At 43.4% G+C, this 26,624-nt stretch overlaps 1 protein-coding gene across 1 annotated transcript; it reads left to right on the forward strand.

Moving 5' to 3' along the window:
- The first annotated feature begins 6,373 nt into the window (after positions 1 to 6,373).
- Positions 6,374 to 23,267, forward strand: LOC130117291 (leukocyte cell-derived chemotaxin-2-like). The gene is made up of 5 exons (XM_056285501.1): positions 6,374 to 6,435; positions 14,582 to 14,887; positions 15,155 to 15,245; positions 16,195 to 16,340; positions 21,666 to 23,267. The coding sequence occupies exons 1-5, from the start codon at positions 6,396 to 6,398 to the stop codon at positions 21,830 to 21,832; spliced, it is 750 nt and encodes a 249-aa protein (XP_056141476.1). The 5' UTR covers positions 6,374 to 6,395; the 3' UTR covers positions 21,833 to 23,267.
- Positions 23,268 to 26,624: the final 3,357 nt, after the last annotated feature.

A 26,624-nucleotide genomic window follows, 5' to 3' on the forward strand; every position in this document is an offset into this window, starting at 1 on the left:
GTCCCTCTGAGTCCTCAGGTGGGTGTAGAGCCTGATCCTGGAGCCGCATAATGGGAGGATGCCTGCACATGACAGCTTTTTACATGGAGTGGCTGATGCACCTGCAGCCACCACACAGTCCTTGGTGTGTGTGTGTGGGGGGGGGGGTGTCAGAGTCCAATGGCATGGAGAACCAAGACGATTGGGGAGCACCCTCTGTTGCAGCCTTCATCCACCTTCACTGCCGTTGTGACCTGGAGACACCTTACACTAGTTCTGCTGTTGAGGTCTTTGTTGGATCACGCTTCGTCGGGAACCTCCCGCTTGACTTGTCCGCCTTGGGTCACCCTGCCAGGAGCCAAGCTCTGGATGGCATAACTCTTGGGATCATTGGTACATGCAAGCTTCTCCACCCTGGCGAGGTGGTGATCCAGGAGAAAACACAATCAATATTACAGTTTAACAGTGTTCCCATATAGTTTGATGTAGTCTGTAATACATTAGACCGATTACGTGTATGAACTTTCATCCAAGGATGCAAATTTTACAAGAGTGGGAGCATTTTCTGCTGAGCCGTCGACACCAGCCACAATGGCTGTTACACCTTGACTGCAGTTCTCACTGCCAGAAGGTGGGACAGATTGGGGATATTCGATTTTAAAAACGCTTAATTCAAAGATTCTTGAACAAAAAGAGATTTTCATGAATATCTAAAGGGTATGTGTCTTCTGCCGTGGTGATGTTTTGTTTCCTTTTTGTCATTATGAAACTATAACTCGGAGGAAACGGCAAGCTTTAATGGAGCTAAAGGCTCAGCCAATAAGAAAGCCAGTTAAAATAATCCCAACAGTTCACATTGGCAAATGTTTCCTGTTTATTTCCTTACCCCCGTCTTGAGAGTCAAAAGCCTTTGATACACAAGTCACATAAAATCTTCTGGTTTGTGGGCTTTGCTTGTTGATCAAGCTGTTTTCTTTTCTTTCTCTTTTTTTACACTGAGGCTCATAGGAGCTCTGAAGGACATGGGCATCCTATATATCTTTTTAAAGGATAGGTTCGGCTTAGATGCTTTCTTTTCTTAACCCCCCCCCCCCCCCCGCAGAGCCAGAGAGACTCAGACGTGTGAGCAGACTTAAGTCCATCCACTCTCAGCCCTTAAGGGCCCTCCCAAGGCAACAGCGAAAGCCTATGAGTGAGAGTCATTCTACAGACTTTAATGCCCCCTATCTGTCTCCACCAGTATCACCACGAGTTCATCCCTGCCCCGAGGCACTCTGTTTGTCTGCTCAAGCTGGCTAAACCACCATTCCCTAAGTCCCTCAAATATGTTTACAAGTTGACAGAGCCAAGTGTGCATGACTGGGCCGATGTGTTGAGAAAGCTGATTTATGGCCGCCCGAGCTCGCCCCGATCCATCATCGCAGTGCAGCCCCTCGCACAAGCCCTTGTGTTTGTGAGATGCTCTTTCCACCTCTCTGCCTGATCAATAGAAAGAAAATCAAACGGGATGAAATGGAAAAAGGGGGGAAAAAGTCCAGCCCGGCCCTTTGCCAGGCGACCGGGAAGCTTGTAAAAGGGTTAAACTATCACTTCGGTTCTGTGTTTTTGTCTGCCGCTGGTTGTCCGTGGCAGTGCTTTCAGCCTTCACCGCGCCTTATGATTTCTTCTCTACAGGTGACAGTGGCCTCGATGTTATTTGATGCTGTGCTGGCAGTTTATTGGACGGGAAAGGAGGGAGAGCGAGAGCGAGAAACAGAATGACAGAAAAATAGACTTGAGAGCGAGAGAGGGAGACAGAGAGAGACAGAGAGGAAGTCTGGCGAATTAAAATGTATTTCAGGTCCGTAGCAAGTGGTGCATTGCTGCAGCTCAAATTTCAGGGAGGGAGGAATCTTAAGCTGGATGGTGAAGGTGTGTGTGTGTGTGGGGGGGGGGTATTTAGGAAGCAGGTGGGAGTGGGGAGGGTTTTCTTTTGCCGCAAACTGTTGCTAGGAAACACTTGTGGCATCCTTCCTCCGCCTACTTAAAATGTCAGGAGAAACGAAGAGAGAAGCCAGAGTGAAATGTCAGCTCTATATCCTCCCAGGAGTTTTAGGGATGTGTTGCGTATTTTTATTTAAGAGGCCGTGTTTATCAAGGGTTTTCTCAGAGAGTCAACACAGACTTGTCTTCTATTTTAGCATGTAGGCAGCGCTGGAGGGTTTCCAGTGCCCCCCCCCCCGCTTCTCTCTCTCTCTCTCTCTCTCTCTCTCTCTGTTTCTATCAATCTATCTGTGTGTGTCTGGCTGTCTATAGTTGCCCTTTCTTCTCACCCCCCCCCTTCTTGATATCTCACTCTGGTGGTTGTTCTCTGTGTCCTCCATCTTTCTCTCTCTTGCTATCACTTTCACTATCTGTATCCCTCTCCATCTATCTCGGTATTTTCTTTACTCGGTTACCCCCCCCCCACACACACACACACACACACAGCTTCCCTCCTTCCGTTCCTTTGCATGTTCGTTTGCTCACACTGTTGCCTCATTTGGGAGCTTTTACCTCTTCTCTCCATTTTCCCTCATTATTTCCCCCTCTCTCTCTTTCTCTGTACCATACACATTCCAAGCCATATGGTCTATCATTGTAATCCTCTCAGCATACATTTGATTATCAAAGCTGGCGAGCAGGAAAGGCTGAACTCTAGTTAGTACTCTCAACCCCCCCCCCCCCCACACACACACACACACACACGCACACAAGATAGTTTATACTTCTGAAAATGTCAGTAGTTTTATTTCCATGCCAGCAACCATTCTGGAAGAGTAGACAGATAGTCTCATGTTTGGGACCTTGCTACTCCAACGGGGGTTATCGCATCCAATCAGAGTGAGAGACACACTGCCGTTTCACAAGTTTCCTCATTCTGCAGATTGCTTTTGGTTTACCATTTAACAACAGACTAAATTGGACTCGGTGTCTGAACGTTGGCACAGACATTATAGACACCCCAGCTACCCCCATCCGCAATGCTCACATCCCTCACCCACATGTCTGAGTTTGACTCCATCACACAGACAGAGAGGGGTGGAGGGGAGAGGGGGGGGCTCATACCACTGATTGACTCCCATTTGCATTGTCTGGGGCTTAAAGCTAATTATCTCCTAACAGATGCCAGGCTGATGCGGAGAGCACTGTGCTTAGCGAATAATGGATTTTTTATCTTGTTAAAAGAGGGGTGGGGTGGGGGTGTAGGCTGGGATTTGACAAAATGATGAGGGCATGCTGTGGTAAAAGACACTCGAAACAAAAGTCTCCTCTGCCCGCTGACGGTATTGCACATATTAAGGCCAATGGGAAACATATAACAGAGTGCAAGAGGAGCAGGAGATAAGACATTAGGTCGTGAGGTGTCAGCTTACAGCTAAGCGTCCCTCACAATACCAACGTTACTGCAGCATGAACCGGATGTGAAACACAATGACGGAACGCACAAGCCTATAATATGAGATACATGTAGTCTCAATATTAGTCCCACAACACATTTGTGCTGTTTGTGCCTACCCCAAAAGGAATTATTAATTCATTCATTTTCAACTTACCTACTTAATCCAATTTGGAGAAGTGAGGGGATCTGAGTCTATCCCAGCAGGCCTTAGACAGAGAGCAAGGAGAGTGATCACCAGTCCTTTGCAGCCCCCCCCCCCCACACACACACACACACACACCATCATCATCATCGGCGGTCACTTGGGGTTGAATATGACCGTCTTCCCTCTGAGTCCTCAGAGGCCGATCCTGGAGCTGCGTAACGGGAGGACGCCTGCGTGTGACAGCTTTTGATGTGGAGTGGCTGATGCACCTGCAGCCACCACACGGTCCTTGGCAGGGGGTGTCAGAGTCCAATGGCATGGAGAACCAAGACGATTGGGGAGCACCCTCTGTTGCAGCCTTCATCCACCTTCACTGCCGTCGTGACCTGGAGACATCTTCCATCAGTTCTGCCGTTGAGGTCTTTGTTGGATTGCACTTCATCTGGAACCTCCCCCTAGACCTGTCTGCCTTGAGTGACTCTACCAGGACCCAAGCTCCGGACCTCATAGCTCTTGGGATCATTAGTTCACACAAGCTTCTCTGCCATGGCACAGTGGCGATCCAGGAGAACACACACATACATACACACACTCACACACACACACACACACACACACACACACACACACACACACACACACACACACACACACACACACACACGCCTCCAGTATTGGCAATTTAGGGTCTCCAGTTCTCCTAACGCTTGTGGAGGAAACCTCGGTACCCAGAGCAAAACAAAGAGGGGAAAACAGAACCCATTACCCTCGTACCATGAAACAACTGGTAACCACTAAAATACATTGCGCCCCAGATGAGTCAATTTGGATCCCTTTATCTAACTGTATTGTCTTTTCAGCCATTAAAAGACACAGATTCAGTAATAGTATAAAGGTATTGGCACGCTAAGGCATCGCATTCATGTTTCAACTTTGCAAATTTTGATTTACTGCATAACATCCTAGAAGAAATCAAACACAGCTTTGGAACTACAATCAAGGTGCAGTATTTGCTACAACTGAGCAAAGTGACAACATTTCACAGTAGCCTCAGATATTATGATAACTGATGTTAGGTGTAAAACACTCATAAGAAAGAGATTTAGACTGACGATTGTCGTTGAAGGGGAGGTTGATGTCACTGGAGGATGATGTCACTGATGTTTCATGTCCTATATGACTGAACAGTTGTGCCTCGCTGTGCAGTTTTTCAATGACCTAAGTGATTCTGGGTGAGTTTCTGTATAGTCAAGTTAAAGTTACAATCCTGATAATTATTATTATATTCAATTTACTGAGACCTACCATATGGTGATGCTGCTAACTGCATTTGTGCATGACCACTATTAATCCCCCAGACCCATTTGAAATGAGAAGGAGTCATTGGTGTTGTCGCGCCAGCTCCTTCCTGTTTCCAGTGTGGTAAGATGGCGGCGCAAACTCACATTTGCAGCGGCCTCTCCCAGTGCTGGTGTGGGAAGATGGCGGCGCGAATTCACGTTTGCGGCGGCCTCACCCAGTATCGCCCATGCAGTGTCTTTGTCCACGTCTGTGCTTGTCTTCTTTGGATCGGCTGGGGGAGCCTGGTCTGATGTGTCCAGTGGGCCCAGGGACCACAGCCCTGCTGGAGCTGCGCCTGAGGAGAAAACACAGAGGGCGGTCTGACAGGATGCAGAAACGGGGCAGGCTAAGCTAACTGCTAGCCCATGCAGACCAGCAGTTCAGACAGTCAACCTGTGTTCGTTCTCTTCACACTGGCCAAAAAAACCCCGCTAACATCCGCCTTTGGTGGTCAATGTAAAGGAAATCAGCATTCACTCCCTGGTCAAATGACTCTGCAGTAGTCATAGGTATTTATTGGCTCTGCCACCGATCGGTACTGATGTAAACGTGACACAGTGATTCTTCTTTTGTAGCTTGATATACGTACATATGTGTTCTTGTAATTTTTGGATATGTGTTTTTGTCTTGTGTTGCACTGCTGTGGGCTGGGGAAAACAAAGTGTTCCTGATTCCCCGCCACCAGACCAAAAAATAATGGGTTGAACCCAGATTTTAGCTATTCGTATTGCCATTTGTCTTGGTAAATGTAAAGCTTGGTACAGTATATCTGCTTGTTAGACACAACACTGTCCCCTCCTCTTCAAACTTCTCTTCCCTATGGAGGTCAACAGGACAGTAACAAATAATGAGCATCTCTAAAATGGTGTTCACAATTATAATTAGTGGATTAGCTATTGTCTTGAATACACTAGTGATTAAAAAGTCCAAAGAGGCATTTTTTTCACATGTAAATCTTCAGGATTGTGGCTTTAAACAAAAAAATTAAAATTTTAAAAAGTCCGTTTTATGGGCAAAAATAGAGGAAGGGTGTGTGTTTTTCAAAGGCCCAACATCAATATTGACCATTGTGGAATGTGCCCGTGGCCAGGGCCAATGTAGCTTCCACAGCAAGCCGGCTACTTTAAACACTGTCGTCTTTGTGTCTCCTCACTGCAGCAAGCGGTTCTGCACGACCTGCTGCTACAGTCAGACGGGTGAGTAGGCTTCAGGTTTCTCTCAGTATAAGAAGCAGTTTATAAGACTATGTATCATAACTTGTATGAGTAGCCGGACTACATCTGTTGGGCCATCAGGTGTAGCAATTTTATATCAGGAAACTCTGGGTCAAAAAAGTAATGCAGTGACATTATTGAAAGTAAATTCTTGAGTTTCAGATAAAGTTTTTCCAATGATCACTTATGATGTTATTTTATACCGTCTTGTTCCCTTTTGTGGAAGCCTGAGTCGATGTCTCATACTGATTGTATGCATGTTCTACAGGTATTGGAGTATTTCAAACTGAGAACGATGAAGAGGATCCTCTTTTTTGCAGCCTTATTAGCGTGCTGTGAGTATGGCTAATGGCAGCTTTGCCACACAAGTTAAAATGCGGTGTAACCAATGAATAATGTTTATAACCGTAAAAACGTGTGCACATGCACAACAGCAAAAAAATGCAGACAGATGCACGCTTGCACATGCATGAATGTTCACTGACATTCACCCTCACACTAAGACATGCAAATAATAACAAACTACGCATCGCACGTCATACACCATTCAGCAAATTATGCTAATAGAGTTCTCATTATAGGAACAATAACTTTTACATGGATAACTCAGCCTGCCTGTGGGGATTTCTGTGAACTGAACCTTATTAGGCGACTGTGAACTCCTCTAAACACAATCCTTGGGGGTCTGGGCCTACTGCTGGAGTGAATAAACTGTTAGGGGCATTTAAAGCATGATTGAGCGTTTCACGCAACATTAGATTAATTGCATCTAACCACAAAGCTTTAGGCATTGTTGCTCCGAAAGACTGTTGAGGAATATGAAAACAAAGCAGCAGTCTTGTTCCAGAGATGAACTGTCTCATGTCACACAGTGGATGCGGCTCTGTTATGACTCTGGTAATTAATTATGCAGATCCTAAAGTTGCATGGAAGCCATCCTGTTGTCCGGTGCACTAAGTGGCACTAATGGACTAACTCCAGCCAATCAGAATTGAGGATTCTGTTGTAACAAGTCCATTGTGTAACCTGCCATAGCATAATAAGCTATGGACTGCTTTTCTTCTCTGACCTTAATTATTGATTGATGAGCTTAAATAAATCAAGGAGGTTGACTGGTAAATAATATCCTGACATTTTCCATAGCTTAACAAATGCGGGGGGGGGGGGTCTGGGTGGTGTGACGGTCTATTCTGGTGCCCATCAACACAGGGATCGCTGGTTCGAATCCCCGTGTTACCTCCGGCTTGGTCGGGCGTCCCTACAGACACAATTGGCCGTGTCTGCAGGTGGGAGTCCGGATGTGGGTATGTGTCCTGATGGCTGCACTAGTCCCTCCTCTGGTCGGTTGGAAAGCCTGTTCAGGGGGGAGGGGGAACTGGGGAGAATAGCGCAATCCTCCCACTCGCCACATCCCCCTGGTGAAACTCCTCACGGTCAGGTGAGAAGAAGCAGCTGGCGACTCCACATGTATCAGAGGAGGCATGTGGTAATCTGCAGCCCTCCCCGGATCAGCAGAGGGGGTGGAGCAGCGACCGGGACAGCTCAGAAGACTGGGGTAATTTGCTGAATACAGTTGGTGAGGGGGAAAAAAAAGAAGGGGGTAAAAAAAAAACTTAAAACAACAACAAAAAACAAAAAACAAAGCACTGTCTGCCACTAATGCTTTTTCTTGAAGACTTGTATCAGACATTATTATTATTTATCTTTTTTTTTTTGCATGAAAACATAAGGCACCAAAGTTAGGGACATGTAAGGAAAATGATTGCCAATGCAGGCAAAGCCACTTAGTCTGTAATTTTTGCTTTCCTTTTAAGGAAAATCGTGCTATCTGTCACTTGCCGACTGAGAGATCACCAAAGACAGACAGGGTCCTTTTTGCACCAATAGCTGACCCAAGATTGACACAAAGAGCAATACTCTGGCTGTTTTATTCATTCGTTTGGTTTTTCCTAGTTTAACAACCCTTGAAAAGGTGCATTACATGAAATAGGTTTACATTTGTTTGGTTACTTAAATTATAATTACATTATAATTTGATAAAAATAACAACATTAAATTGTTTTTTTTGGAAACTGGAAGTCAAGTAAAGTTAACTGATTTGGATTTCATGGTGTTTCGGTCATGCTGATCTAACCTTTGGGGTGTCAAGACGTCTCGTTCACCGTACGGCCATCTTACCTTAAAAGACGTGATATTTGACGATATGGCATCCTTAACGTATTTGTTTTTGGTTTTTTTTAATCGGCAGATCTCTGTCTGGGTGTCTAAATGGTTTAAACTTGTGCGCTTTTTGAGATTTTGAATCACTGATACATTGAGCTCCTCAATCCATCTAACTCATGCAATGCACTAAATAGCCCAGTATGACATCCCACATGTTGATTATATATTCACTGATGCTATGGAGGAAGGTCCCCAATCACCAATCAGATGCTTCCATCCGTCGGTCCGTCCGTCCGGTCCTAACTTGATATTGTAACGTGCACGGATGAATAGTCTCGCTAGCCCTTGGCTAACGGGTTGGACTCTTTTGTCAACTGGTTAACGTTATCGCCCGTGGTGCGGGAGATCGGGGTTCGCGTCCTGGCTGCGGTGGTTCCTGAGCTGCCCCCCCCCCGAATTCGCTACAATATTTATGAACTTTTCACCCGTTTGCTGGTAGGTGCAGGTGAAAGTTTTTCAACAATTCTGTGCATGTCTTTGGCATTTATCCATGATAAATCTTGCAGGCATCGCGAAAATTATGCCATTGTCAATAGCGCACGCCAACAAACCGGAAACTGGTATGATCGCTGCAGTAGAAAGCGGAAGTCAGTGGACTACAGTTATGCACAGAGTGGATTTTAAGTCAAAACACAACGCACACAACAATGTTTACACGATCAGACTTTTTTTTTCTCTCCCCTTTTTTTCTCCCCAATTGTATCCGGCCAATTATCCCCACTCTTCGAGCCTCCCTGGTCGCTGCTCCACCCCCTCTGCCAATCCGGGGAGGGCTGCAGACCACCACATGCCTCCTCTGATACATGTGGAGTTGCCAGCCGCTTATTTTCACCTGACAGTTTCGCCAGGGGGTACGTAGCACGTGGGAGGATCACGTTATCCCCCTCCTCCTGAACAGACGCCCCAACCGACCAGAGGAGGCACTAGACACCCCGGACAGGCTGCCAGGCCATCACAGGGCCGAGACACACACACACACACACACACACACACACACACACACACACACACACACACACACACACACACACACACACACACATACACACACCCATTCATACCTAGAGACAATTTGGTATATTTTTTTTGTTCGTAAGTCGGGCGTTCGTAACCCAGGGAACGCCCTGTATTGGTAGTATGCAGCAGTGGAATGAGGTTAGTCAGTGCACGCCTGCTTATAGTTTAGTCTGCGTCGCATACTGAGCCCTTTGCAAGCGCAGTCTTTCCAAAAGACCTCAGTGTCTTTGCTTCACATTCAACAGCCATGGCAGTGCACGTGCAGAGGGAAATTGCTTTTCCATGCGACTGCAAGTCATCCAGTCTGCTTACTTTCTCACCATTACGGTCGTCTAGCGGTAAAGCAGCTCGTTTCAGTCCCAAACAGCGGGGTTGTGTGTTCCTGCGTCAGGGCAGGGTGATTGAAATATCCGCCATGCCTCTGAGGTTAATAGAGTTAATGAGGATCAGAGACTCGTGTCTGGGTCCGGGCTCTGTGATTAGTTTGCTGTCAGCATGAGGAGACACCACAGAGAGCCAAACGTTGGCTCTCACTTCCTGCTCAGGTGGAGCAGCGGCTCTGCAGACAGGAAGCCACACTGTGCCTTCACATTTGGATCACATGTTGAGGAAATGTTACAAATGTTCAGATCAAACAAACGCGATGCCCTGACATTATTAAAAGCTAAGTGTGTGAGGTTTTCCAATAGTTTGGTGGTGTAGTCTGGTAGTTCTTAGACTAGTTTTGGGTTTATTATGGTTGGGTTTTGCATTGACTTTTCTTGTAGCTTTCTCTTGCAACAAGGGAATTAGTGAGTCGTTGTAATCTTTCATTCCCTTTCATGTATAAAATATTCTGGAATGACAATAAAGATATCCTTATCTTTATCTTTCGGTTATGAGGAACTGTGCTACATCAAATAAAAAAGATACATTTTTTCAGTTTTTTTCATTGTAGTTGGGTTGTTCGAACCCTGTGAGTGAATTCTACGGTCTGTGACATAGTACATAGTACAAGTTGCATCATCAGTTCGTCTAGACCAGTGGTTTTCAAAGTGGGGGCCGCGGCCCCGTAGAGGGCCGCCAGGGGCCGCCAAGGGGGCCTCAGCAAATTGGAGGGAAGATGAGGGGAAATGCTAAAAAAAAATGGAAAAATAAATTGAATTATTATGTATATTATGATCAAATATATTTTATAACAAAAAATGCTTATAATGGAAAACAGAAATATTCAATATAATGGAAAGATTACAATTTGAAGTATAAATGTGGTTATTATTGCTATTTGGGGGGCCTTGGCATGGAAAAGTTTGGGAACCCCTGGTCTAGACACAACGTTTATTAAGAGAGAAACGTTTCATCACTCATCCATTTAGGGTGTATAAGCGGGTTTTTTTAATGCAGGTAAACCAGGAGGTAAACAGCTCAGTCTCACGGCAGTTCGTGAAATAGTCGTGTCATTTACGTGGACATGGACGTGAATTTTCCATTTGTTTTCATGACACTCAGCACGACTTTCAAATTCGCTGAGGATCATGGGTGTAATGTCCACAAATACACGGGACGACTGTGTGAGCGAATGACGGGCTTTATTTTGTCCCTCTCATTCTGTCGTTCATACATCCATGCTGTGTGTCCCGCATACATGCTCGTTCTCCCTCCTACTTCCGTACTCGCCCCATAACCCCTTGCTTCTCTTAGAGGTATTCTCTATTAAAGTCTGAACATCACAATGGGTAGGCTAACGTAGCCTTCCACTATTGAAACTAATGAAACTAACCCTAACAGTTAATCATGACATTTTGTCCTTGTTTTTATTTCTTTATTTTAATTTTATCAGTGCAGTGGGTGGGCTGGACAGGATCCGTCGCATATTGACTTTCTGTGATTTTCTTACCTGGATCATTGAGCAAGCATAAAGATATATCACAGACTTACAGTAATATATTTGCAAGCATAACCATGACTGAAGTATGTACATTTACCAATGCTTCCATCACTGCTCTCTTATTCTCTTTTCTACCTGTTTGGTTGTTACCCTGTGTTGTATTAGAATTCCCCATCCATCCATCCATTATCCAAACTGCTTATCCTGCTCTCAGGGTCGCAGGAATGCTAGAGCCTATCACAGCAGTCATTGGGCGGCAGTCAGGGAGACATTTTGGACAGGCCGCCAGGCCATCACAGCCCCCCCCCCCCACACACACACACACACACCTAGGGACAATTCCCATCCATCCATCCATTATCCAAGCCGCTTATCCCAACTGGGGTTGTGGGATGTTGAAGCCTATCCCAGCAGTCATTGGGCGGCAGGCGGGGAGACACCCTGGACAGGCTGCCAGGCCATCCCACTAAGTCCAAACACATGAACCTTCGGCACAGAAGGCCTTGGTGTATCTGGTAGAAAGCTCCCTTACTGTTCAAAATAGGGATGTCCCGATCAAGTTTTTTGGGCCCCGATCCGATTCCGATCATTTAATATTGCTATCTGCCGATACAGATCCGATCCGATACGATACGATACATTTTCCTAGAATAACCAAACCAATGTACACTACCGTTCAAAAGTTTGGGATCACATTGAAATGTCCATATTTTTGAAGGAAAAGCACTGTACTGTTCAATGAAGATAACTTTAAACTAGTCTTAACTTTAAAGAAATACACTCTATACATTGCTAATGTGGTAAATGACTATTCTAGCTGCAAATGTCTGGTTTTTGGTGCAATATCTACATAGGTGTATAGAGGCCCATTTCAAGCAACTATCACTCCAGTGTTCTAATGGTACAATGTGTTTGCTCATTGGCTCAGAAGGCTAATTGATGATTAGAAAACCCTTGTGCAATCATGTTTACACATCCGAAAACAGTTTAGCTCGTTACAGAAGCTACAAAACTGACCTTCCTTTGAGCAGATTGAGTTTCTGGAGCATCACATTTGTGGGGTCAATTAAACGCTCAAAATGGCCAGAAAAAGAGAACTTTCATCTGAAACTCGACAGTCTATTCTTGTTCTTAGAAATGAAGGCTATTCCATGCGAGAAATTGCTAAGAAATTGAAGATTTCCTACACCGGTGTGTACTACTCCCTTCAGAGGACAGCACAAACAGGCTCTAACCAGAGTAGAAAAAGAAGTGGGAGGCCGCGTTGCACAACTGAGCAAGAAGATAAGTACATTAGAGTCTCTATTTTGAGAAACAGACGTCTCACAGGTCCCCAACTGGCATCTTCATTAAATAGTACCCGCAAAACACCAGTGTCAACATCTACAGTGAAGAGGCGGCTGCGGGATTCTGGGCTTCAGGGCAGAGTGGCAAAGAAAAAGCCATATCTGAGACTGACCAATAAAAGAAAAAGATTAAGATGGGCAAAAGAACACAGACATTGGACAGAGGAAGACTGGAAAAAAGTGTTGTGGACGGATGAATCCAAGTTTGAGGTGTTTGGATCACAAAGAAGAACGTTTGTGAGACGCAGAACAAATGAAAAGATGCTGGAAGAATGCCTGACGCCATCTGTTAAGCATGGTGGAGGTAATGTGATGGTCTGGGGTTGCTTTGGTGCTGGTAAGGTGGGAGATTTGTACAGGGTAAAAGGGATTCTGAATAAGGAAGGCTATCACTCCATTTTGCAACGCCATGCCATACCCAGTGGACAGCGCTTGATTGGAGCCAATTTCATCCTACAACAGGACAATGACGCTAAACACACCTCCAAATTGTGCAAGAACTATTTAGAGCAGAAGCAGGCAGCTGGTATTCTATCGGTAATGGAGTGGCCAGCGCAGTCACCAGATCTGAACCCCATTGAGCTGTTGTGGGAGCAGCTTGACCATATGGTACGCAAGAGGTGCCCATCCAACCAATCCAACTTGTGGGAGCTGCTTCTGGAAGCGTGGGGTGCAATTTCTCCAGATTACCTCAACAAATTAACAGCTAGAATGCCAAAGGTCTGCAATGCTGTAATTGCTGCAAATGGAGGATTCTTTGACGAAAGCAAAGTTTGATGTAAAAAAAATCTTATTTCAAATACAAATCATTATTTCTAACCTTGTCAATGTCTTGACTCTATTTTCTATTCATTTCACAACATATGGTGGTGAATAAGTGTGACTTTTCATGGAAAACACAAAATTGTTTGGGTGATCCCAAACTTTTGAACGGTAGTGTATATGCTTGACAATTGAATAGCTCTACAATGCATTAAGAAAGAAAATGCCTGCATCCAAACTGTTCCTTAATGGGTTTTTATTTATTGTCAAACAGTATAAATATGCCTCTTATCACAAGTCCACTTGTAGTGCAGCATTGGTTTTAATTTGTTCTTTAACAAAATAACCAAGTAATTGTAAACAAACTAAAATATATAGCTTATTCCACTTAGTGCAAATAGTCACAGTTCCACTTCAAAATGGAAGCTTAACTTTGACATTCGGTCACAACAATCAGTTCCTTAGTGCAGCACTGTATTAAAACTAGAACACTCAAAATGAGTGCATGACATGTAGTGTCGGGAGGGTAGGACATAACGTGGCTCCAACAGCTCCAAAAGACAGCGAAAGCCAGTGTCCTCTACCACAGCGATGGGCTGGTCATCCAAAGCGATGAATTCAGCTACTTTTTCAGTTATCTTTTTGGCCTTGTCGCTGCCGGGAGGAAATTTCTAAAAGTACTCTCCAGTGTGAGTTGCTTCGGTGCAGCTTTCGCCATGGTTAGCCGAGTGAACTCCTTAAATTCCGTTTCGTGTTTTTTTAGGCGCCTAATCAAGTTAGTGGTATTGCACGCAGCTCTACATAAACCGCCCCGCGAAATGCTTGCATTGCAAGTGGCTGTTGGGCTATTTTCAGTTTCTATTTTAAAATAACGCCACACTTGAGACATTTTAGCTACGTCCTGGTCGTGCCGCAAATTGTGCTCCCTGTTTACGACAACTGCGTGACAGCGGACTGAGCGGAGGTGTCGCAAAATTAAACAAAAGATTGGATTTATTTTCTGCTCAATCCGATCCGATCCAATCTCTTAAAAATGCCTGGATCGGCCCCGATCCCAATCCTTGAGATCGGATCGGGACATCCCTAGTCCAAAATGATAAAAAAGGGTACCCTCACATACATAAATAAGAACACACACTCATACACACACTAAGAGTGGGACATTGTCCGAAAAAAAAAATCCATTTCATAATTCCCTGTCTCTCTCAACTTCTGCCTCTCTCCCTCAAACTCCATTTCCCTACCCACTTCCACCAATTGCTCCAGACCTCCTGTTCAGCTGTGCTTTGGAAAGTGACAGGAGAAAGACCAAAGGATTCAAAGAAAATGAAAAGAAAGTTGCCATCAAGGTGAGGAGGAATCACACGACAGCGGATGACGGGAAAACTCGGGCTTCGACTTCAAGCAAAAGTGCCAAGGGGGGAGGGAGTAAGAGAAGTGGTGCGGGGCCGAGGGCCGACTCTGGCTGCATCAGACTGGGAGGTATCTGCCAGCCCAGACGTTACGTCTGCCAGGGCCACTACCTAAAAGACCAGTGCTCAGGGGCCAGTACACGACAGTGCTGTATGCCAGGTGAGTTAACACACCAAAGAGACCAGCAGGCCTGCACACATTCTTGTTGGCTTTTACTGCAGGGCGTTCCACCCTAGCGGGTGGTGGTTCTTCCCAGACAGCTATAAAACACCCCACAGAGCAAAAACTATTTGACGTGTCGCAAGTTGGGCTATGGACTTGTAGTTTCAAACACGTGCAACAAACAGATAGTGTAAGGTGTTTTGCAGTGCTGACTTTCATTTTGTGGTGCATTGCTGATGTTGATGTGTGCACCTGTCTTCATAGCTGGGGCTTGGAGCATCCTCTGTGCTGGTCACCACAACAACCGAGTGAGGGCATGCGATGGGTTCGGCTGTGGAGCCTTCAACTCCAACAGGTGATTCCACAGTATCTGACATGACCTTCATGGTGAGGTTTTTGACAATTACTACCACGTGGTTCAGGATGGATTAATAATGCCTGAAGGCCTCACTGAAATTGGGAGAGAATGTGTAGCTAGTCACACTCTCATTAGATTTATTATGGAGACTGAAAGGTTTATTCCGCCTATTCAAACAGGTTTGCTGTTGTAAAGACAAGCATGAGCACTTCAATTATTTCCTGCCGTTTCTTTAAGAATCCGTGGATAAATTAGATCCCAACAAAACGCTTGAAACAAATATGTCTTTCTAATGCCTCTAAAAATGCTGCATTCTTGTAAACTGAGGAAGTTGTGATTGTCCAGCTGGATGTCGGACCGGCGCAGCGGTTTGGAGAACTCAAGCAGCACCCCAAACGCTCCAAAAAGAGGTGTTTGTGTGGCACACCTAGCACTGTCATTACCTACGAAAGCTAAATTACCGCCTGGCAAGCATACAGAGCCACTTTAACAAATCGTGCTCCAAATTTACTATACTATTGGCCAATTAGCACACCCGTGTATTGATAAAGTAAAGACCACCCAGTGTAGAACTACAGCTTAGTCATATCATTACATTTTAATTTATTATTACACTTTAATTAAGATAAATACAAGCTGTTTAGAATTCACATTCCATACTGTAATGTGCATGGATAAGTAGACACGTTGGTCCTTGATTAACGGGTCGGACCCTTTAGTCGACTGGTTAACATTGCCGCATGCGGAGTGGGAGACATAGATTTGCGTCCCGGCTGTGGCGGTACCTGGGCTGCCCCCCTGAATTCGCTACAATACCTTCCTGTTTCATGACTTCAGACAAATTTTTCCCAGCAAACTAGGATGTACGAAATCCTGACCTCCAAATTTGAATGAAATGCAGCATAACCCCAACCTGCTGTTGCACATTCGGTGGCTCTTTTGACAGAGGTGAGGACCTCCACAAGGCAGTAGATGTGGTGTGTGAGGACTACGCCACAGTCAACGCTCCATTTTCAGGCTCGCTGGCAGGTCCAGTGGGCCGGACAGGACCCAACGGCATCCAATATGATGGGGTCAAGCTTCTCAATGATGGTAGGCGAGACGGATGCCATCCATGATAACAGTAGTTAACTGTGTTGAAGACCATCAGTAGCATTCCACTTGTAAGAGCTTATTTCTGAAGTAATGCATCTATTTTGGGAGAAGAGGAATACTCAAGTTTGGCAACTGATTTAAGATCAAACTGAAGCTCAAGTTTCTAATAGTGTTATTTTTTTGCTAAGCAAATACTGTTATGGAAGTCTCATCATCGGCCCTGATTTTGTTAGGAACATATTTGTAAGGTTTTGTATCAACGGCTGTGTTAGATGTTGCCTTTCTTCAAAAAAGCTGACATCTTCAGGTGTAGTCACAATTCAGCAAATGTTGAATTAAACATTTCTAGAAGGGTCTGTCACATATCTTAAAAAAAAAAAAAAAAAGGCGTCCAAGTAGCATGGCGGTCTATTCCGTTGCCTACCAACACAGGGATCGCCGGTTCGAATCCCCATGTTACCTCCGGCGTCCCTACAGACACAATTGGCCGTGTCTGCGGGTGGGCAGCCGATGTGGGTAGGTGTCCTGGATGCTGCACTAGTGCCTCCTCTGGTCAGTCGGGGCGCCTGTTTGGGGGGGGGGCTGGGGGGAATAGCATGATCCTCCCATGCGCTACATCCCCCTGGTGAAACTCCTCACTGTCAGGTGAAAAGTAGTGGCTGGCAACTCCACATGTATCAGAGGAGGCATGTGGTAGTCTGCAGCCCTCCACGGGTCAGCAGAGGGGGTGGAGCAGTGATTGGGCGGATACAACTGGGGAGAGAAGGGGTTTTTTTTTAAAAAAAAAGTTGCATCACTTCGGTCTGAAAAAAGAAGAAAAGAGAAAGGGGGGGGGCTTCATTTCTAGTTTCCCACTAATGGTTGGCCTCGTATACTGTACATTTATAATAACTTAAGAACATGGATTGAGCCTTATTTTCTGAACTATCATCGCCCCAAGAATCCCATCAAAGGAGGAGCCGGCTCCTCACAGCAGCCCGGATCACACTGATTCTAGTTGGATTTAATGACGAGAGAGCTCAGGGAACCAGAGCCTTAAAACTACAATCCTAAAGGTCCTCAACTTTGTTTGACTCACTGACACCCATGGTGATATAACGATATAATGATATAATGTTTGACCTTTCTAAAAGCCAGAGATCTATTCGACATGAAACAGGGTCACTTGTGCTTTTGTTTCGTTCCCTTTGTCATCACTGGAAAAAAAAATAACATAATTGAACCTGACTTTTTGCCGTTGTTGGTAGTATTTGTTAGTTAAGCTGTTCTTAACCACATCAACTTTGCTTCTTTTTTCCAAACTTGGCACTACCTGACTTGTTTTTCTGCAATATGCTGCTATGGTAAAGACGAAAAACCCAATTCACCGAGTCAATTTTTGAATAAATAGCCACTACCCCTGATGTGTTGCTGTTAAGCCCACTGAGGCAGGTTTGTAATTTGTGATATTGGGCTATACAAATAAAACCGATTTGACTAACCATTGAAAACCATTCAAAAGAGCAACTATAAATAAGGCCAGGGATTGAAAACATCAAAAGTGTATATTCTCTGCACCATTGCAATTTATCACCTTAGTTTGCCTGTACATATAGTCAATTCTTGTGAATATATCTGAAGATTGTTGTGTTGTGGTGTTGTTATTCCATGTTAAGCACACTGAGAGGGCCACAAAACCAGAGTCAAATTCCATATAGTGCAAACCTACATAGCCAATAAACATGATTCTGATTCTGAAAAAGGAAATGTGTTGCTTTGTTAAGCCACTCTACCCTCCTCTGTTCTCCCTGCAAGTAATTCCTGTAAACTCCAGCATGTCAGCACCGCGCCCAGGGGGACGGGGTGAAGGCTGGGGTTTCTTTGCGGAGGCAGTTGGAGGGGATGTATTGGGGGGAATGTGATCCAAGGAGATTATTCACGGTGCTGCAGACTCCTTTGCTGGGACACCTGTGAACTTCTGGTTGCCTCTGACACCGGGACCTAGCTCTGTGCGAAACCCCATCAAAGGCTGATAATCCTTAATGATCCCCAATAAAGGCCGTCATTAGGCTGCCATGGCATTAACATGTGTGCAGATTGTGTGGCAAGAATGTGTGTATAAGCCCAAGCATGTGTGCCAAAATGTTATTAACACAATATGTGTGTGTGTGTGTGTGTGTGTGTGTGTGTGTGTGTGTGTGTGTGTGTGTGTGTTTGTGAGTATTTGGTTGCCTCTCTGTGGAAAGTGTGTGCTGAGTTGCATGTATGCTACATATGTGCTGCTTCTGTGTGCATGTGTTGTTTTTGTACATATATGTTTGTGTGACTATGTAAGCCTGTGTGTGTTTATGTATCTGTGTGCATATTTTCTGTGTGTATATATTTGCATGTTACTTACTGTGTATGCATTGTCGGTTTGTGTTTTCACATGTAAGCCTGCATGTGTATGTACGTGTGAGCATGCATAAATGTTTGCATAGATTTGGGTAGATTAATGTGCATGTGATGTGTATGTGCACATTGGCGTGCAAGCCAATATGTTTTGAGGTCATCCGGAGCAGATAAGACAGCAGAGTGATTTGTAAACATCATTATTCCACAGAGTGCCTCTCCCTCTAATTGAACAGTATTATGAGCGAGAACACACGTACCATCAAGCCCTTTCATCTTTGGGTACACCACAGATATGATTAGACATCATGGAGACACATTATCTTCCGGTGATACTCACATTATGGCTTAGGTGTGCATTCATTACCAGCCTTCACAGGAATTCATGTTGATGTCCTTTTTCCAAAATAGCCTTCTGTATCTTTTTATCATCGGGGGGTATGGAGGGAGGAAGGGGTGATTTGAGGTTTTTGAGCTCAATTTAACCTCTACAGAATAATATACGTGCACTTACATGGCAGGAATTTAGAGGCCCATTTTAATAAACCCATGTTTAATCAGGAATTCATCACCTTGAGCTTAAGAATCCCTGGTTTTTTTCTGAGCAGCATTCAGTATAACTATAAAGTATCATAAAAATGGCGGGAAACATTGTACACCAGATGGATAGACGAGAGTACACAAAATAGAGCAGGGTTGGGGGTAGTGGTGTGTTGCACCTTACTGACTGGCTGAGGCCCAACAACACTTTACCGACTACCAAAAAGATCAGGGTCTGCTCTTGACATGCATAGCGTTGACAATAACATCTTGAGGGTTATGTAGGGCTAAACATGGAAAAAGGAGATGATGGTTTATAAACTATTATTAATGTAAATATCATATACTGTAACACGTCTGTAAAGTGATAGGACACTAGGAGGGTGTATACTGATTACTAAATGGCTATATGCCACTCTATAAGGCCTCATAAATATGGCTTCTTTTTTGGGGGGGCAGGGATTCCCCCCCTCCTTTTCTCCCCAATTGTACTTGGACAATTACCCCACTCTTCCGAGCTGTCCCGGTCACTGCTCCACCCCCTCTACCGATCCGGGGAGGGCTGCAGACTACCACATGCCTCCTCCGATACATGTGGAGTCGCCAGCCGCTTCTTTTCACCTGACAGTGAAGAATTTCACCAGGGGAACGTAGCGCATGGGAGGATCACGCTATGCTCCCCAGTTCCCCCCCCCCGAACAGGCGCCCCGGCTGACCAGAGGAGGTGCTAGTGCAACGACCAGGACACATACCCACATCTGGCTTCCCACCCGCAGACACAGCCAATCAGCCAATTGAGTCTGTAGGGACGCCCGACCAAGCCAGAGACAACACGGGGATTCGAACTGGTGATCCCCGTGTTGGTAGGCAATGGAATAGACCGCTATGCTACCCGAACGCATAAATAAAGGCTTATTGATGTAAGTTAAAAAGTGCAACAACCCACCCACCAGTTCCGAAGCGATGTCTGAAGGAACATCTGATATGTATCGAGTAAAATACACTACATGGCTGTAGTGTATTTTAAAGCTTTATGAGTTTTTTCGGATGTTTTAAGTAGAGTGAAAGTTAGGTTTGTCGATGTGTCTTTATCGATCTTCATAAAGAGTGCTCTGCAACTTTATAAATCATCATTTATGTGTTTTGTGATGCTTTTTGCATAGTATCCATTAAGTCAAGTCAAGTCAAATTATTTTTCATAAGCAGTGCAACCATAATTTCAAAGTGCAGAGCTCGAAAACACATTAGTAAAAACTTTACACAGATATAAAGATATATAAGAAGAATAAAACCATTAAATGAAAGTACAGGACAAGTCCACATCGTAGAAAACATACAGAGGTACAATCCACAAGGTGGCAAAGAAGTGGGAGTGTGAGGGCCTGAGGATGCTCTCTCGTCCAGGTTGCGTACAGCACCTGGAAACAAACCAGACGGAGAGCCTAGATGGAGGTTGAGAGATGGTCATTTACGCTGTCGCATCCGGAGTTGTATGTCTCCCCTACAAAATAAAGGCTGATGCCTATTAACCTATGCACTTTCCCCATACAATTGTCTCCAAGTACCTACACTCCTGCACACAGTATTTGTGAAAACATCCTCAGTGGTACATCGATAACAGAATAATCCAGTATGCAACAGTCTTGTGTGAACCCTTTTGAGTTCCCCCAAGAAGAACGAGCTCCATTTCTTAGTAAAGGAGCCGCTGTTAATTAAACCAGTTGAGCTCATCAGACGGTGTGACAGTACTATGTCTAAAATCAATTACAGTCTCTCATTTTTTTTGTTTTGTTTGTTTTGTTTTTTTTTTGTCTTAGGCATGGTAAGATTGAGATTGTTAGAGTCACACCAGCTAACCAACCAAGTTATGGCTCTTCCATCAATAAGGCAAATCATCCTTCAAGCCTGTCAGACTAATTACAGTTGTGCCATCAACATACTCAACAATAAGGTTCTGATAATGAAGTGCAGTGCAATCTTATTTGCAGAACACAATAATACAAGGCATATTTGGAGAATGCAATAAAATAACTTAGATACAGCCCTGTAGTGTTACTGTACTTAGGACCAGTACTGGGACTACAACTTACCAACCCCCCTTCACCCCTCACCCACGCTCCCAACCTGCCTCCACACTGCCCATCCGCGCACACACACACACACACACACACACACACACACACACACACACACACACACACACACACACACACACACACACACACACACACAGAGTAGACAGCAATGCATTTTTTACGTTTGAAATGTGCTATAAGGTCAGATAGATAGATAGATAGATAGATAGATAGATAGATAGATAGATAGATAGATAGATAGATAGATAGATAGATAGATAGAGTTCATATGTCCTATTTCCAGGTATTCTAATAGATGTGTTTCTATCTCATCCAGTTCACTGTGTAAAAATCTTCAACATCCGTCCTTACCGTTACATCGGTCCGGTGTCCCAGGGTGAAGTCTTGGGCTACCTGCTGCCCCTTCAGGAGCGCTTCTCTGGCATCACCTCACACATGGAGCTGCAAATGTGTGATGGCTCTGACCCTTCACCTTTCATATGAACTATGACTTCTGACACTACGTGCAAGCCTGCCTGTGACTCTGCAGCTTTAGCATGATATCTTCAACCGTTAGCTTTTGGAACGAGCATCACATCACTTTTTATGTTACAGGTGTGGCATTTCAAATATTACGTCTCCTGTAAGCCTTAACCTTTCATATGATGGATACAACCTTTCATATTTTTTCAATGTGGCATAGATTCCTTGAATTTTAACGAGACAGTCTTTACTCTTGGTCTGCCCCATTGCCTACAACCCTTTAACACAACCCCTCCAGCTCTTCCCATTCATTGTGACATACAAGGCATAAAATTTTTATATTACAACTCCAGCTATTCACAATCGGTCCTCTAATTTGAAACCTTTTTTACTTGATAGCCCTTTGTAACACTTCCAAAATTATGTTTAGTTCCATAATTATGATTCACCCAAGCTCTCAAGGCTCATCTTTTGTGTAACCTACAATAAAATAAAATGTATTAAAAAAAACACATTACTACTGTTACTTTTGTTTAGTTAATAGCTTTTTGCAGGGCCTTTAAACATCATTCAGTCAGCCATTATTAAGGGTCCAAGCAGCAAAGCTGCTGCAACCTTATTGTATCTGTTAGGATTATTATTATTATTATTATTATTATTATTATTGTTCTGCCTTGAATGTATCCGGGTCTCAGAACCCATAACAGCTACAGCTCTCAAACTTGCCAGAGAGGTTGGAAATCTCACCCGCTACTCAGACAAAAGAGATTATACCAATTGAGCAGATGGTGGCGGTGTAAATTCAAACTTTACGTTTTGGCCTATAACTTTTGAAAATTTATTTTTTCCAGGATTCTGTGGGAACAGACGACTCTAAAGATAGAAGCCACACCCATCTGAGCCTGGAAAGATTTTCCGCCATTTTGAATTTTGTCCAAATCTTTTTTTCTTTTTCTTTTTTCTTTTTTTTTGCTACTCGTACAAATTTTGAGCAATTGTCACCAAATTTGCTACAGAGCATCTCTGGACCAAGCCAGAACATGTTTTTTCTTTTTTTCTTTTTGATATTCCATACGGTTTTGAATATACAAGCCAATCGATTTATTATCAAAATAGCTTAGTTTCCAAAATTTGCAATAACTAATGAACACATTTAGGTATAAACCTGAAATTTGAGACAAATGTTCAGGAGTTTTCACCAAGCTTACGTATTAAAGCATATTGTGCTATGTGTTTGCACTCTGTCCACTGCCACTTGTGGCTATACTTATAGTTGTGACTCACGTCACATTGAACCCCTGACATTTCATATGACCCAATGGCTTCTTGGTCTTTTTTTGATTAACTTTTTTTTTTCATTTCTATTGAGCATTACTATTATTTTGTTGAAAACACATGCGTTGCTGTGTTTTGCATCAGCATTTTTACAGGTTTAGCCTTACGCGCTCTTGTGGCTCACGACTCCTCTTTTAGCGTTAACTATATAAACAAATTTTTACTTTATTCTTTTTTTTTATTCATTTTCTTTTAATGCTGCTCTTGACACTTTTTTACTAATGCAAGTTGAGACTTTGCTGTCACAGCTAGTTGGAAGTGTGTTCTTGATAGATGTATACTAGAAAGAAGCACATGACGCTAAAATGTGCATGTGTAATGTTTTTTTTATATAACCAGATTGTTGAAATTACCCCTAAAATGTATCAGTAATTTTACTCTTGCAGCATATCAGTTTTAAATGAGACATTTGAGAGTTTTTTTAATTAGAGCAATTTTCTTTATCTCTAATTAGTTTTTTTTCTTTTTTCTTTCCATCAAAATGCTTAATTATTATCTCACTCTGGTAGTTTATTATGGTCTGAACTGAATAAAATAAAACTAAACTAAACGGAAGTAAACAATTCATTTTGTGTGGGGGGGGGCACATGAAGAGTGACTTTATGCAGAAAATATTGATGTAATGAGCATAGAACACCACAAGATAGAGCTGCTTATCCACACAGCCATTTATTATCCATGCCCACTTAATCTAATTAAGGGTCATGGGGCATTGGAGTCTGTCCCAGCAAGCATTGGATGGAAAGTAGGGAGACACACAGGTCACCAGTCTATCACAGGGCCCACATACCATTCACATCTATGGGCAATTTAGGGACTCTAAATCACCTTACATGCATGTCTTTGGACTGTGGGAAGAAACTGCAGGAAACCCATGCAGAATCCACACAGATGGGCTGGAGTTGAACCCAGGGCCCTCCTGCTGCGAGGAGACAGAGTTAACTACTAAGCTACCGACCGTCCTAGAGCTGCTTCTCAACAAAATGATTAGTCATAGACTTTGTCATTTAAATCATCTTCTGTGTGCTTCTTTCATGAACTGTAAACTGTGTTCATGAAATAAGGCCCAGTATCAGTTTAAGCTTCTTTTGCAAATAATTTATCATTATTAGCTATCGATATTTTTGAGGAAAGGCTCGTCTTATGGGACATCTCAGAATGGGTGGTGTCTTGAAGTTCTGGAGTAGTGCTTTATTGATTTGGCTTCACAGAATCCACACAGTTTATTTAGTATGTTTGCAGTAACTTTATAGTAGTCTCTTTCCTTGAAACTTGAACTCTTGAATTTTTTGAAAGGGTGTTTTATTGGTTTATATGATTTATTTGTTGATTAAAACACAAGGCGTTTTGACAGCTTTACTTATTCGGGCTTGTTGGTTTGGTGATTTATATTTCTGGTTGATGGTTGTTTATTAAATTTTTCAGTAACTACACAACGCCATTATGAAAAATATATAATTATCATGGAATGGTAGATTTAATGTCAATGTCAAGTTAGGACTGCATGTTGCTTGATTGTGGAAGTAAAGCTGAAAATCTGTTAGCAAAGTAAAAGGTCATTTTTTCAAATTTCAAAAGGACCCATTAGCTTGTTTGCCCTATAAGCAAATCCTATAACCAAAGTTTATCCTATAATTTAGTATCCCTTCGCTTTTAAATGGCGACTTGTTCTTTTAATTTTTTAAAAGACAACAGCGTTCCGGGTGCTCCGGTTTCCTCCCACAGTCCAAAGACATGTGGGTCAGGTGAACTGGCCGCACTAAATTGTCCATAAGTGTGAATGTGTGGGCCCTGTGATGGCCTGGCGGCCTGTCCACGGTGTCTCCCTGCCTGCCGCCCAATGACTGCTGTGATAGGCTCCGGCATCCCGTGACCCTGATTCGGATAAGCAGCTTGGATAATGGATGGATGGATCCTATAAGCAGAAAACACACATCTTCATCTCAACTTTCTAAACTTTTTTTCACAGGATAATCATGGTTATCTATGATGGATTTTTTTTTTGCCATTTTGTACCTAAATCTTAATTTACCAATTGACTTCCTCTTTAGTCAATCAACAACCAACCTATTACACAACAGTAATGGAATCAAGGTCAAAATGGGATTCTTTTGCCAATGCAAACAGATAGGGTGTGTCTTATAGCAAAATTAACTGCAATTCCTGTTTACACAGTCATCACGGAACTCTGCACACATGCTACAAAGTGTAAAAGTTTCAAGCGTGTTTGACAATTTCTGAGAGTTTGGGGCATTTTTGTGTTGCCATTATAACGGATTCACATTATCGCGGGAAAACATGTGTAGCCGGGTGGTAAATCTGTTAAATATGTTAAATGATTTTCCACTTAAATTTAGTATAGTTTAACTGTTAATATATGTAATTGTTACACTGCCGAGCCATGTAAAATGTAATTTGATGTATTTAAATTGTGAAGCAGATTGTGAGTGTATTTTTATATTTTTTGTTGTCATTGCATGTTTTGACCAGTAAGCGGCAGTGTTGCGGACTTTTATTGTAACTCCGTGCAAGTTATCCAAGTGCATCTTGGGTACTCTTTCTTTTTTACGTGTGAACCACCTGGAGATTGCGGTGTGACGGTGCGTTGAGTCCGTAGTAAGTAGGTGTAAATATCTTGTGAAATATACCTGTAACATTATTCCAAACAATATTATATGTCGGTACTTTGACAAGATGGTTTGATTTAGACGCGACTGGAGTTGATGTAAGGTGATTTTGGGCGCGAGCCGTCGACCACTGTTCGCCATTGCAGGCATGACAAGGTAATGTTGGCGTGCATAAAGCCACACCATGCCATTGTATTTGGGTAGTAAGGGAAATGTAAAGGTTTTATATGCATTTTAATTCTGTTTAAAGGTAACTGACAGAGTGAGAAGTTGCGCAATCTTCAGGAAGTTCCACATGTCTTTGTTAAACCCTGTTTAACATACATAGTCCACTGCCGTATTTTGCACCGTATTTTGTATTTATTATTTTCCTTTTAAAATCTTTTCTGTTAAACTTGCCACATCTGTGAACATTTATGAGCTGTTTGCTCGAAAGACACAGGAATTTATGCACTCAGTAAAACGATCTGCGTTCGAAGGTTCAAACAATAAAATTAAAGCTACAAGAACCCCGGAAGTAATTGTGTCCTGTGTGGTATCTCATTCCACGGGCTACATAATTTTGGTACCAGGAGTGGGGCGTAGCTAAAAAAAATTTTAAAAATTGGCAACAGAGTGGCTTATTTTTACTTAAAAAAAAATAAAAAATACGGCAGTGGTGAAGATTGCTGGTGACGTCCGTTGGTGTTGAGTCTGAAGCCATCCTGCTGTGGAGGTGGTGACCAGCGAGAGACGACGTGAGGGGCTCTAAGAGGTTCTGGTGCTTCCTGTTTCACACGACTCAGCCGTACCAGCGCAGAGGACTCCAGCGCTAACTTCAGCTACAAAGACCAAGATCCAGCAAGGCTCCA

Source organism: Lampris incognitus, chromosome 8, assembly GCF_029633865.1.
Source record: "Lampris incognitus isolate fLamInc1 chromosome 8, fLamInc1.hap2, whole genome shotgun sequence".
NCBI classification, from domain to species: Eukaryota; Metazoa; Chordata; class Actinopteri; order Lampriformes; family Lampridae; genus Lampris; species Lampris incognitus.

Coding starts and splice junctions, on each gene's coding strand:
- LOC130117291 (XM_056285501.1), top strand. CDS start 6,396: ATGAAGAGGATCCTCTTTTTTGCAGCCTTATTAGCGTGCT. Junction 6,436..14,581: donor TGCAGCCTTATTAGCGTGCT/GTGAGTATGGCT, acceptor CAATTGCTCCAG/ACCTCCTGTTCAGCTGTGCT. Junction 15,246..16,194: donor GGAGCCTTCAACTCCAACAG/GTGATTCCACAG, acceptor CTCTTTTGACAG/AGGTGAGGACCTCCACAAGG.